Source organism: Bacillus rossius, chromosome 12, assembly GCF_032445375.1.
Source record: "Bacillus rossius redtenbacheri isolate Brsri chromosome 12, Brsri_v3, whole genome shotgun sequence".
In the NCBI taxonomy this organism is placed as follows: domain Eukaryota; kingdom Metazoa; phylum Arthropoda; class Insecta; order Phasmatodea; family Bacillidae; genus Bacillus; species Bacillus rossius.
In genome coordinates, this window is record NC_086339.1 from 5,186,622 (window position 1) to 5,201,015 (window position 14,394).

General features: G+C 39.7%; 1 protein-coding gene across 2 annotated transcripts in view; it reads right to left on the reverse strand.

Moving 5' to 3' along the window:
• Positions 1-14,318, reverse strand: part of LOC134537403 (E3 SUMO-protein ligase RanBP2) — a 55,673-nt gene extending 41,355 nt beyond the window's left edge. Inside the window, exons 1-7 of one of the 2 annotated variants that reach the window (XM_063377782.1) lie at positions 14,099-14,318; positions 8,851-9,076; positions 7,448-7,621; positions 6,181-6,350; positions 3,698-3,846; positions 3,468-3,606; positions 2,498-2,666 (exon numbers count right to left, since the gene is read on the reverse strand). In XM_063377782.1, coding sequence (XP_063233852.1) covers positions 2,498-2,666; positions 3,468-3,606; positions 3,698-3,846; positions 6,181-6,350; positions 7,448-7,621; positions 8,851-9,076; positions 14,099-14,170 — 1,099 coding nt within the window. In that variant the 5' untranslated portion in view covers positions 14,171-14,318. Of the gene's footprint in view, positions 1-2,497; positions 2,667-3,431; positions 3,607-3,697; positions 3,847-6,180; positions 6,351-7,447; positions 7,622-8,850; positions 9,077-14,098 lie in introns of both variants that reach the window. The other variant, XM_063377781.1, reaches the window with a different exon arrangement.
• Positions 14,319-14,394: the final 76 nt, after the last annotated feature.

Sequence of the window (14,394 nt, forward strand, 5' to 3'; positions counted from 1 at the left end):
AATAAACAAACCATCATAGATAACACACGTTGCGTTTCTATGGTTAAAGATGCGCACACGCAAATATTTTTAACTATGGTATCTACGAGTACAATTTCAGTTTTTTCAGTTTTTACGGTTGTTTGTTTATTTCCACACGTAGTTACGGAAATGAACACGGTACTACTGTAAAATGAATTCTAATCCTAAAAAGCGGCAACAGATTGATATTAAAATAAAATTAGAAATTTTAAATGCAGTTGATGAAGGTGTAAAAAACAGTGATATAGTTAAACGTTTCGACATCCCGGCGTCTACACTTTCGACCATATTATCCAACCGGGAACAGATCGAAAACAGCGCTTCTCTGGTAGGAACAAATCGAAAACGTGTGAAAGTATGTAAAAATGATGATTTGGACAAGATACTTTTTAACTGGCTAATGGAGGCTAGGGCATCTAACATCGTCTCTGAGCCGCCAGGAAGCACTGGGGATGGGAATTGATAATTTCCAAGCATCAAATGGTTGGCCACTAAACAAGTGTATTCTATGTACTTTTTCATGTTTAATTCCTCATATTGTATTAAACAGTAAGAAAGACAGTTGTAGTCATTTATATGAAGCTTTATGACTAGAAATGTATCGTGCGAAACCTCCATGTTATGTATATTGTATAGTTTCCGTGTAAATAGACCTTGGACATTATAAACATTGTTGGCATTGGTCAACACACTTGAGTTTTGAATCTCGCGCGCCGCGCTGCTGGCGATAGTGGCGCTGCTACTTGGCTGCTGTGAGTTGGCTGCCCTGCTTCCTCCGGAAGTCAGTTGTTCTACAAGGCTTGGTGGTAAGTGGTGCTATCGGGTACTCTTGCTATCTGGCGACGTCGGTCGCCAAATTAAATAGTTTTGTGCAATTCGCTGTTTTATAGTCCATTAATGAACACTCCATTTAGTCGGATACATCCTGTGAATGCCGCTGGAGCAGTGTCTAGCCGAGCTCGGCACGTCCACTATCGCACGAAAAGCTGTCTCAGCTGTTATGTTATCTTACCCGCCGGCAGGAAAAGCCGCTGTGGTAGCTTCTGCGAGAGCGTCCAGTAAGAAACTCGTCCGCATCAGCGGGATTCTACTGTATATGTTATCATTACTTTGTGTTTACGTTGATTGTTTACATGTTTGATAATTTTGTAACATTTATAAGTAATAGCAATTAAAAACACATCTTGTTACCACCATGTGTAATCAGAAAGAAACCTGCGCTATTGCTGCGGTGTTCTACTAGCTGTTGTTTATTCAGCGTGTAATCATGACTGTCTTTAAAACAGTTAGAACTCAGGATGAACGGTTAAGATGTTAAGAATTAACAGTGATGAAAACAGCTTAACTTCATAAAACTACAAGCTCCGCATCAACGGCATCAGTTAAGCCAATTCAGACCACTGGTAACTACTGCCTCCTGAACCTCCGCCTAGGTGAAAGACTGTGTGTTCTACCCATTAGTTAGCTAGGCATTAGTTATGCCACTTTGGTCTGCTCTTGTTTAATCCGTCCTGAACAGCGACGAGAAGGGGTCAGACGGCTTCAGAGACGAGACAGAACAACACTTTGAAAATGTCTCGGAGGGAAGGGGGAGGAAAAACCTTCCGCTTCCCTTCACCTTAGCTACCTTCTCCGCCACCTGTCTCAAATCTCCCAGGAGACCACCGAACATCAGCACTCTTTTTGCTTTCTAGAGTGTGGCTTTCCAACTACAGCCGTGCAAATCTATTTTTTCTTTTCGACTGCCACTCGCTGGTTTTGAAAAAGGGCCACTGACAAAAACAGACAAAATGTGGTGCCAGAAAAGTTGTGGTCAATATAGCATAAATTTACTAACTTCAATAATTATTAACTTCTTTGTGTTTGAATTGCAAATTCCAATAGGATGAAGTAATTTTAATAAATTCATAATCAAAAATTGGTTGTCTGTAAAGTCTGTTTACGGACGATATTTTAAAGTGACGTCATAACAAAACATTGATGAAATGATTGCATACTTAAATGAATAAAATTGAATCATTTTTATTGAAATATCACTATTTTGTATGGATACAAAGAAGGAGTGAAATAAAATCTACAATTTAATTAATAAATTTACTTTTATTTGCACTCATTAATTCAAATATGTTTATTACTATAACGAAAATATTATTTTAACTATAAATTTTATACATGTTTGCTGTTGAACGTCTTCCAATCTGTGTTATTCTGTTAAGGATAGGACGATGATAGGAAAAGTAGGAAACGAATGGGAGTGTTTAAAATTTAATGTGCCTCTAAAAAGTCAAATCGATGGTTGTTCCAATCGAGTGGAAGAGAGATAGATGCAGCGCAAGCGTACAATGAGCGTAACGGGACACAGCGTAAAGGAACAATGTGCGTTACGGAACACTTTTTCGTGCGCGCAGCCGCCGTTCATCGATTTATTAGACGTTTTCATGATCAAAGAGCTCGGGGTAGCGTGATAGTCGCTCACCGGCCTGGCTGCAGCGGAAGGCGGCCTCCAGGCTCCAGCGCTCGGCCGCCCGCCTGCGCGCCTCGGGCAGGGCGTGCAGCCAGAGGGCGTGCACGTCGAGGGGAGGGGCCCCGGCCAGCAGCAGCAGCGGGGACGCCAGGCTGCACGCGTCCTTCCAGTTGCCCAGCTCCTGCCCGCAACCACCTGGCATCACCACACTCCCGACCGACACAGCACGCCATTACAACTACATCATCACCACAACTAGAGTCGACACTAGATGGTGAACTGCGATAAAACCGAAACACAGACACGTGTTCTTAATCATAAGATAATTATTTCATCCAAGTAAACCAGAGGAAATACTGGTGTTATACTTTTCAGCGAGCGCTAGTATTGAAAATGATGTCTTTTTTTTTTGTATCATAACCTACAATAAGGAATTACTTTGGTTGGCTTCACTGACAGGTTTTTACGTGAAAAAGTAAGTAAAGCATAGAGGCTTACAGAACAGAAGAGGAACATAAGATCACAAAGGGCAAAAAAACCCTTGGATACCGACTCAGCGCTCATGTGCACGAGTCATGCCAGGTGTTGGGCTCCAAAACCCACGACCCTCCCACAGGCCTTAGCGCCAAGACCACCAAGGCTCTTTTACTGGGAATTAACAAGTACAGTTGTTGACAGAAAAATATAAATTACTACCACATTAATACTTAAATCACACCTGCCTAAAACTTATCACAGTATTTGTTATTTGAAACGTGAAATTTAATTAAAATTGTATTTTAAACAAATTGTTTTTGTATACAACCAGGAGTTGTTTAATAATCATAAAAACTGAATCTTGCATATAAAGATTGGATTGTGAATACTCCAGGAATCCGTCTAGAACTGATCCAAAGGAAGTGCATGCATGGGGTGCAACAAAAATCATTCAACTGAAATCTCGTACATAAGATTGAAAGCGCGGGGCACTGGCCTGCAGTACCTTGCTGGTCCTCTTGCAGACGAAGGTGGCCAGGTGCAGGCAGAGCTGCGCCCTCGCGTGTCCCAGGAACTGCTTGTACAGCTCCCGCTCGCTGGGCGGGGCCACCTGGTGCGTTGCCTCCTCCAGCTGCTGGTCCAGCCTGCAACACACACGCACACACACCTCGGACCTCGGGCTGCCAGCACGCGTCGGGACAGAGACCGTGCGTGTACACGCGCAGGGGGCCCCACCTGAAGAGCGCCTGCACGCAGTCCACCAGCTGCATGCGCGAGCCGGGAAGCTGCTCCTGCAGGCACAGCCAGGCTCGCCGCTCCAGCGCCCACACCAGGTGCATGCGCAGCTGCCAGTCCTTCACCGCCTCCGCGCAGCCCTCGTACGCCTGCGCACAGCCCGTCACTTCCCCGCGTCCTCCTCATGCGTGCGAGAGAACAGTGTACATAGTGATACATTACTTCATACCTGCCAACCTTGGCCAGTCCAAAAGCGGGAGGTTTTTTAGGGGAGTAAATACTTGTTCCCCGCAACAAAGTTTGGTGGGGGGGGGGGGGGGGGGGGGGAATTGTTTATTTTGTATATTTTGAAAATTTTTTTTAAAGAGTAAACCAGCATGATCAGCCCAAGCAATGGGCAAATTGTGTTCTATAATAAAATACGTTAACAAACACACTGCTTTTGTCACACTATCTTCTTTCCGACTTGTGTCACGAAAAACATTTAATTTCTGATTTGATGCCATAGCATTGACTGCATGTTTCTTCATATTTATATGCTTCACAATGTCGCCCTTTCCGGCATGCGAGACGGAAAAATCACGACACAAAGAACAATATGCAGCATGTTCACCTTTCCTCGATTGCAAAATGCATGTTAATTCGTCACTAAATGTCTTCTTGTACACAGCAAGATACTTCACAGTAGGCTTACTTAGCGCCATTTCTATTAAATCCCTACTGCGGAGTAGGCCTACAACTAAACAACGCGTACAAAATACTCATCACACAACTGCTTCCACAAAATAATATTTTTATGAATACACCGTTGAATAAATTCGAAGACTGTACTATAATGCTACCTCTACACTTCGTCTGTGAGCACAGGCGCAAACAAAGGCAAATTTGTTCGGGGACGAACAAACAATTCACACATAGCCGGCTGACAAACCGAAGCGAATTTGGGCACGAATGTTAACAGTGGTATCATAAACTCATTATTAATCCACTCCCTCTTTATTTCAAACCAACACCACAGAAAACACAGTTTACAATGTTGACAAAACACACCATCTTGGAAAACAAATGAAAACTTTTTTCTGGTTGGCTAATAAACACCAATGACGAACGTGTACCAAAACAGCTCCCATAATTATCGTAAATAACTACGTTTCTTTCTTAGATGTACGTTTAACCAAGAGTTTTAGCCGACAATTGTTGGCATTTGGGCTATTAAAATTTTGGCTATTAAAATAACTACACATTATGGTATGAACCGTAGTTACTATACGATTGTATGGAATAATGGTACAAACATATTAATTCTATAAATTTATTGCATTAATAACTTCAAGAGAAACAGAACCAAAAAACGGGAGATTTGAATGAAAAATCGGGAGGGCGGGAGAAAAGGTATAAAATCGGGAGTCTCCCGCCTAAAGCGGGAGGGTTGGCAGGTCTGTTACTTATCATTAGACACCTGAAAAAGGAAAGGTGAACTTTTTTCCTTAAAAGCAGCGTTATTCTATACAAAATTTGCAACAAACAGTGAGGTTACTTTATTTTATGTGCGCTTTTTGTTTGATGATTGAGAAAATGGAAAAAAAAAAATTATCGATATTGCACAAATGACAACCTCAATATTGAACATTGGTATATGACAAAATCACGTGGTATACTACGTCAAATATTCACGAGGAAACAAATATTTGTTATTTTGAAGTGTTGGTATTCGAGATCGAATTGAACACAAATAGTATTATCCGTATCCGAAAATCTGATCATTCGTACAGGCTTATCAATTTTACAGTGCCTCTGCCAGCACACACCTCTAAGCAATATAGGGCAAGCCTCCAAGGCAAACCCAGGGGCAGATGTGTCACTTGTGTTCCAATAAATCACCCTTTCACGTACTAACTATACAGTTTAAACAATGTAGGAAAATCTTTTAAAAATTCAGTTATGCCTCGACAACACTGAGGGAATTAACTTGAAAATCTTTTAACGATTTTATCAACTCTCCCTGGCCAAATGTTGACTTCACAGACTTTCGAGACAGCGCTTTGGAACGAGGCTGGAAAGCGAACGGGATCGAGAGGGGGTAGGAACGAGGACTGTCAACGATGCCGCGGACCCAAGGTCTCAAATACGGCAGCCACGCCCAAAAGGGGGCTTTTTGGAGGGGCGGGGGGTGCCGGGACGGAGCCCGGTGCGCGTCGCCGCTTCCCGCCTCGCCGAGAGGTCTGCCGCGAACGCGAGACAAGAGAGCGGAGGTAAGAGACTCACAGGTGTGCTATCGAGGCACGTAGATTGACTTAAGTATATTTTATAGATTTAACTCAACAGGTGACGGCGTTGACAATTGTAATAGTTAGTAGTGAGTTGAAGTGGAACTGAAAATGTCGAGACCTTATTTTATAACCCCTTATTCCCTTCAAGCCCCATTAGGAGAGATCTTGTCACAACGTAGTGCAACCTCTTCTCACGGTCCCGGAACGACGTACCTGCAGGACGTCCACCAGGCAGTCGTACCACGCCTGCTCGCTCGCGAACAGGCCCTGGGCCTCCACGTCGACCGCCTGCTGGTAGGCCAGCGCCGCCCGCCCCGTGTCCAGGTACAGCCTCAGCAGCCGCACGCGCAGGTTCACGTCCCGCGGCCGGGAGGTCAGCTCCGCTGCACGGCACACAACAGCACCCATCACCCGGGGTCACCGCGGGACACGAGGGCTCTGGCGACATAGACGGTGCTTGGACTCGTAAATACTGTGTGTTAATTTAGTGTATAGTGTTGGAAACGTTTGAATTTAAACTTCCCGCGCTGCTCGCCAGCAGCGCCAAGTTTTCAAGTTGGCTGCCTGCCAAGGCAACGAAGCAACAGTTGTTGTACAACCATCGTGGCGTGCACGCTTACAAAAGTTACTGTGAAGGGATGGTTTTGTGTCGCAAGGTTGCACACATCCTCCATCGGGCTGGGAACTGCCGAACACCGACCCTCGCATTCGTACGAAGTTTTACAAAGATTTGAACAATAATATCTTGCAACTCTACATACAAGCACAAGTAGATTACAAAGTTATTTCTACCTTTTGGAAAATTCTGAAAAATTTTGAAATTTTTTACCCCTAAATGCCCTAGTATACCATTTTTGCATATTCGATGCAGCCGAAATGTTTAAAATGTTTTCTATTCAATGCATACCGGACTCTTGTAGCATTCCTAGAATATTTTTGACTTGATGTAAGTTTTTGGACATACGCCATTGCTAAGAACTTTTTCTGTTGAAGAAAAACTAATAAATAAAATAAATAAATAATATATTATAATAATATAATAAATAAATATTTTTGATAAGAACGACATGGTCGTGTGCTTGCCATTGGCCCAACATGTTGGTAGGTTCTGTGCATTGTTACTGGCAAAAAGAAAACACAATAACTATTCACTCAAATAAGCTAAGTATTAAACAATATGGCTTGTAGAAATAAAACATATTTCAGACAACAGATGTAGTAACAACTAGAGCTGGAGGTTTTTTTTTTTTTTTTTTTTTTGGGGGGGGGGGGGGGGGGAGGTAGGGTGTGTATTTTGTATCTTTCCCTAAACAAATGAAAAGTAAAATAGTAGTGAGGAGAACAATAACATGGAAAATATTTTCAAATTTATTTTAAAATACTGGAATAGACACACAAAATACAAGTAATCCATAACAATTGAAAAACTTTTTAAGATATAACTTTTTTTAAAAATCAAACAACTGAACAAATGCCATACCAGCTATGAGAGCCTCCAGCTCCGACGAGTCGCTGTCGCCGCGGGCGGCAAACAGGTGCTCCTTCAGCTTGAACACTACGGGGTGGTGCGGGTAGAGGGTCTCGGCTCGCTCGCACCAGTACCGGGCCCCCTCCTTGTCGATGGGCATGTCCATCTCCACCAGCAGCTCGCACACTGTCCACAACACCCCGCTCAGCCTCCGCTCTCGCACTCTCGCACAGCGCGCAGTGGGAGCCACATGGACCATACTGGCCAAACAAAACTCCAGGGTGGAGAGGGTGAGAGGGAGAGAGGGGGAGAGGGAGAGAGAGAAAGAAAGGGAGAGAAAGAGAAAGAGAGAAAAGAGAAAGAGAGAAAGGGAGAGAAAGAGAGAAAAGAGAAAGGGAGAGAAAGAGACAGAAGAGAGAAAGAGATAAAGAGACACACACACACAAATTGCAAGTTTTTTTTTACAACAGCAAACCAAGCTACACTGACCACCTCAGGAGTAACGTGTATTAATTAAAACTTCACACTATTCATTTTCAAATTTTATTGTTCTGTTTAAACTTATATGACGGGTTTCCTATTAAATGCAATGCTGTTGCGATGTAAACTGTTGCGGGGAAATGCTTTCACATAAAGCAATGCAAGCAAATAATATGTTAATCACAGGGATTCGTAAATCCCGGGAATGTAAAAATGATTTTCTGCTGTGTATAGTCCTTAGTTCAGAGTGAAATACCTGCTGTGCTGAAAAAAAAAAAAAGTTAATTCAATATGTTTCATATATAAATGATCCCAACAGGTCATTATGAGCTATTTATTTATTTATCGTCTTTATTGGTGGCGAAGATAATGCGGTACGCCTTATCTTCCACTTAACCACTTTTCTGCAATTACATCAAATAGTGGAATATTAAAAATTAAGCATGATATAAGCAGATGTTGACTAAATATTAAAAGAACAAATTAAAATTTTAACTTAATGTTCAAATATTAACTAATACAAAAGATTCAACCATAACTAATTTTAAGTAATTAAAAACTAAGCATAGACATACATAAAAAGGAAAGTAATTAAACATACAGCAAATAGTATCAAAACGGGAAATAAAAAAAAATAGGTGCAACTACATTAAAATCAGTCACTCGCACATTCACACACAGATTCAAGCAGTAGGGTAGCGGCGAAATGGTCACGGTAAGCAGCTGTTACAAAGATGTTTTTTTTCAGCCTGTACTTAAAGGAAGCTAGATTTTTTGTTTGCCTTGTCGCTTGGTCTAATTCATTCCAGAGCCTGCTACTCACGGTTGCAAAGATCCCGACAGACATTTGGACGAGTGCACTGGGGTAGATAGCAATGGGTTGTGTGTGGATCGCGTGTCATGGCCATGGAAACAGTCCTCGCCGGCCCGCTCACCCCTTAGCACGAGCTCCGGCTGCTTGCTGTCCAGCTCCAGCGAGCTCTTGAACTCGGCCAGGGCGCGCTCCTTCACGCCCAGCTTCTCGTACACCTGGGCCAGCAGCTTGTGCCCCTCGGGGGAGTTGTCCCGCACCGACAGGTAGCTCGACACGTAGCGCCGGGCGATCTCGTACGCCCCCACCCCGTAGTACAGCTTGGCGATGTTGTAGCTGCGCAGGTTCCTCTGCGGCACACGCAACCACCATCACCACCGCCGCCGTTACCCCCCAAGACTGTCTCCCAGGTCGCGTGGACCGTGAACAGCGATATGACAACACTCGGCAAATTATTTCTTACCTACATGCAAGTAATTACCTGCTCTGTACATTCTCTCATTAACCTTTATGAACAAAACATGACCATAAAATATATGTTATATGTATACATATTGTGGATTCAACTCTTCTAATTAAAGGAAGAAAAAAAAAATCTGGGGTTCCCCAAACTCTTACAGCAGCCAATTTACCTTTGTTTTCTCCAGCTGTTTGCCGTTACAAAAGACACTTACAACAAATTAAATGCACGGAAGATGTTTGCAGGTGCTGTAACAAATATAATGCTAAAAGTTATGTAATTAATATTCTAATGGGCACTGCACCACCTTCTAATGCCAATGGTGGGACCTATTAAGCTTTTCAGCCTGCCCCACCAATTTATCCCTACCTCATCAGTCTATACGGCAATATAATAGCTATACTACAATACCAATTAGGTACTATCGAAACACATTTCAAAGATCATGCATAAAATGCCAAATTGACTATAAAAAAATATGTTTTGCTACAAACATAGAGCTTGCACTGTGATCATTTCCACAGCATCACATAAATAATTAATACTACTTGTTTAAATACCTAATAATAATAATGTTAGGGAAAATCAAATACAGATTGTCATTGGAACATGTATTAACGATTTTAATATAATTGGTTTAAATTCATGAATATTTTATATTGTACGAAAAACAACTGCTAGCCCACTGCTTTGTGGTTTTGACCTTAGATATTGCCAATTTCCTTGCATTTTCCAGATCTTCCCTGTCTATGACAGGAACCCTAAAAGTAATTCTATAAATGACCTATTTAAGTACTGCTCAGCTAGATTAAAAATCCAACAAAAGACACAGTCTTTAAAATAAGTTTTATTGCAGTTGTAGTTCTTTATGCATATTGATTGTTAAATTTTAGTATAAAACCAAAATGTGTGCACACCGTACAATGTAAATTTAACATGATGAAGTTCAATGCAAATGCACATTTTGTCTAGTTGTATCCAAACCCAAGATGAACATAGCACGTGGTTTATTTACAAACAAATTAAAGTAGTTTTAATGAAAAAATCAAACGAAAAACTTAAGCAGATATGTTAGTTCAGTGTTTATGTGTTAGCCCCCCCCCCCCCCCCTCCCCCCCACACAAATGATCAGTCCTAACTGTCAGTTTGGACTTAGTCGGAACTTAACAGTCGGAACTGTCGTGTGTGAGCAAGGAAGGTGGACTGGTCAGTCTGAACTGATGGCTTCCCATCAAATATGACTGTGGACTTGATAACCCTCTGTCCAAACCACCATGTGTGGGAACACCAACTCGCCAGTACAAACAATAAGTCCATCCGTCCGTCAGCAGAGTGTTGTAGCAGACATCTTTGTTATACTCTTTGGTAACTGGTTATTTTCCTCCCTTTTTCTAACTAAAAGTACAAACGCAACTACAACATCTGAAGTTTCGTCCATATCCATATGAAACGATACATCCAACAACAACTGATCGTATGTGGGGGCCTTTAGAGTATTCTTTGTTTATGTTATAATGGATCTCCATGGAAAACTTTTTTTTTTGTTTTTACACGTAAAACATAAAGATGACTACCGTTTAATATGTTTTATGTTAATCTATTATTTCTACTAGGTACTTCTGGGTTCATCCCGTGGCCCTCAAAACAGATAGTAACATTTTTGTCTCTTGCCAACAATATTTTTTTTATTATTGAACTGAAAGTCACAACTTCTACTAACTATTTAGTTTAGTTTTCTTCAAATTGAGGAGGTTACTGAAATAAGGGCCTATGAGACCATGGGCCCTTTTTGGGGATAATACAAAAATTAATCCTACATAACCTCTATGGTCACCAAATATTATCCAGAAATTTTAATTTGTTGTGTTGGAATGAAAAGTTTTATGTGATGATGTTATGAGCCCTTTTTGAAGAGAACCATTTTAATTTTTTTGTGGTTTTCAGATAAATAGATTACCTACTATTTTTATGTGTTTGTGAATAGTGAAAGATTAGGAAAACATTTATTTAGCAAGTTACAGAATATTATTCTATAACTTATGTACATATGTGTTCTTTGGTGCCACCAAGAAAACTTTGCACCTTGATATCTCAGAACATTGTTTTGGAGCATGGCCCCCTTATTGCAGCAACCTTCTCAATTTACTTAATAATTAATTAGCCAAGAAAACTGTGTTACAACACACATGACATTGATAATATCTGCAACTGTGTTGGTTACATTTCATTCTGTTTCAGTAAACAGTAAAGTAATACCATATTATCTAGACTATGCCTTAAGGAGGTCATTACTGACAAAAAAACGAAAGTGTAGTTTATGGGCTTTCATTAATTATAAGGAAATGTTTTTCAGTTTTCAGTTCAGTCTAAAATTCTAAGAAATACAATAGAAGTGTTTGCCAAGCTAAAAATACCAGGGAAATTGTGGGGTAAAAATTATTAAAGGCGCAAATAAATATAAATGTAAGTGCTCAAATTTCTTATAGGTTACCTACTGAAAATCTACCACACTATAAAAGTTAGAAATTTTTTTTCTTTCAAAAACAAAATAGAAATGAATAATACTGAATAGTGTGAATGCTGCAGGGAGGCAGATGTCACAGCTGTGTGCACTTCGCTCACAATCTGGAAATCCAAATGACCGAGAATTGTGGTAGAAATTTAATTTAAAGCAATTTACCATTTATATACATACCACACATGGCATAGAGTATGAAATAAAGTGCTAGCTGCTACTGGAAAAAGTTTCACAATAAATTCTGTCAATACATTTTTTCCTTCAACAGATACACAAAGCGGAAAATTCTTACCCTATGCCATATTGCCTTTTAATTAAACTGTTAAAGGAATGTAACTGCCTAAGCTTCAATATGCTGTTATTGGAATTTCTCAGTTACCTAATTTTTTCATATTTTTGTAAGCAATTACTATTAATATTACACCATGATTACATGAAAGAAAAAGTTTGTCTTAATTTTGTCATATAGAATTAAATCTAAATAAAATATATCTAATTTAATGGTGTACGAAACTTCAAAAAATCAAAGACAAACACTTTTAAGATTAAAAAAAAAAATAAACTGAACAGCAAATGCATTAAAAATCACACTTAAGAGGCCCACCTCGTCAGGGGTGTATGTGTGTTAGTGATGCGGGATAATAAGCGCGACGCTCGCTGGTATTTCTAGCGCGGTATAGCCTCTAAGCGCAAGGCCATGAACTGGCGCGCAGTCTTCTCGTCGTCACAGGATAACTGTTTAATTTGAGATGTGACTGTAACATTATATTGCGGAGAAATGAAGATAAATGTGTAATGCAAATCCCTTAAGTGCTTTCAAGAATCTGTACCGGTTTTTTTACGTCTAAAAATTACTCTGAAAACACGCGTTTTAGACATTTTCACTCTTCTAAAAATACAGTTTAAAAACTTCATCCGAAATCAAAAGTACTTTTCGGTCGTCAGTGAACTCTTAAATACTTTTCGTAAGCAGACCCCGCTCGGATATCTCAAGTAGTTTTGAAATCGCGTTGTTTTTCCTGAAGCTCTGCGCACCGCGTGTGCGCCCGGGTAAGCGGGGGCCTTAACACTGTTTTTCAGAGCAATAAATAACAGCTGTGGTGTTGGCTAACTGCATCTTTACTGAGGGAAAAATCAAGTCAAGTCATTAAAAATGTATTACAACTGTCAGCATGTTTTTCTGTATGCAAGCCCCATACCTCCTCTAGTGTAATAACACACGTTGGTGATCTTTACCTAACGAAAGCTCATGCAATTATCTCCTACACTGGCACGTAATGAAATTTTGAAAATAATAGGTTTTGGGTATCATAATGAAGACAAAAATTCTACTCAGTATAGTTTGATTTTTGATAATAGTATTAAATTTTTGAAATAGATACTTTTTGCGATCAAATTTTCATGGTATCGTAAAGCAGTCCACAGCTCCACCCAGTCAAGTATATTTTGTGATACCAGTGAATGTGAGAATTTTCAATATTTTTTTTTTGTGTCATCATGAACTAGAATGCAGTCCCACCCGGTGAATTCTATTTTACGATACCAGTATTAAAATTTTTTAAAAATGAGACTTTTCAATTTTTTTTTTTTGGCATGGTTAACTAAATTACAGTCCCACTCTGTCAAATCTATTTTTGAGTGCCGGCATTTTATTGCACATAATTGACCACTTTTCACTCATTTATTTTTCAGTGCAATGGATTTTTATAATAAATAGGGCACGCTTTTAATTTTCCCGATACCACCATTAAATTGTAACGTCTGGACATAATTTCATTCATAATTAAAAATCGGTATCGCAAAATCGAATAATGACAAGGGGGAGGGAATTATATAGGTACTAGTTAACGATATCGAACAACTATTTTTAAAAAATGAAATGTGTCAAAATAGTGTTTATTGTTCCCTAAGCAACGCCATCTATGATACATCAGTATTGTTTTGGTATCGAAATCTAGAAAAGTCTCTACAAGATTTAACCCATCAAATTCAGTTTGGCCTCCCCGTCACGAATGAACATTCCATTGACAGAACCCAATTCAATAATTCTTACAAGATGTGCATAGAGGAATAGAATTTTGTTTAATGATGTATGATTAATTACTACGTCAGATCAAAAATCAGAGTATTCGTCATGCTGACTTAAATACAAAAATCATTTTATTTTTGGAACACGTTTATACGTGCCTTCACCAGCCGGCTCTATCATGGTGGCGTTCAGATGTCTCTCGCCGGTAGATCAATACATCAAATATACAAATTAGAACTTTACACTGTCACAACTTTGATTTAAATTCAATAAAGAACCAATACACTACTAATAACGAATGGAAAATTTGCGTCTGTTTAATAACACTATAAATTTCCGAACTAGTGGTGAAATGGCGGTCTTACCTCATTTTCATTTCGTAATTTCCGGAATACTTCTTGCACGTGTTTATCAACGTCCAATTTAGAACGAAACATCTTCAACTTAAAAACTCATAAGATCCTAAGTTTACCAAAAAATCCACATATTACCACTCTAAAACTCATATGACAAAATCCGTTAAAACTACACGTCTTGAAATAGCAATGCAATGCAATATTAATATAACAACGAACGATCCAAGCATCCAGGTTCGCCAATAATGTATTTTATTTCTTAAAACAAAATTATCTAAGTAGAATACCTTAAAATTAAAATATTA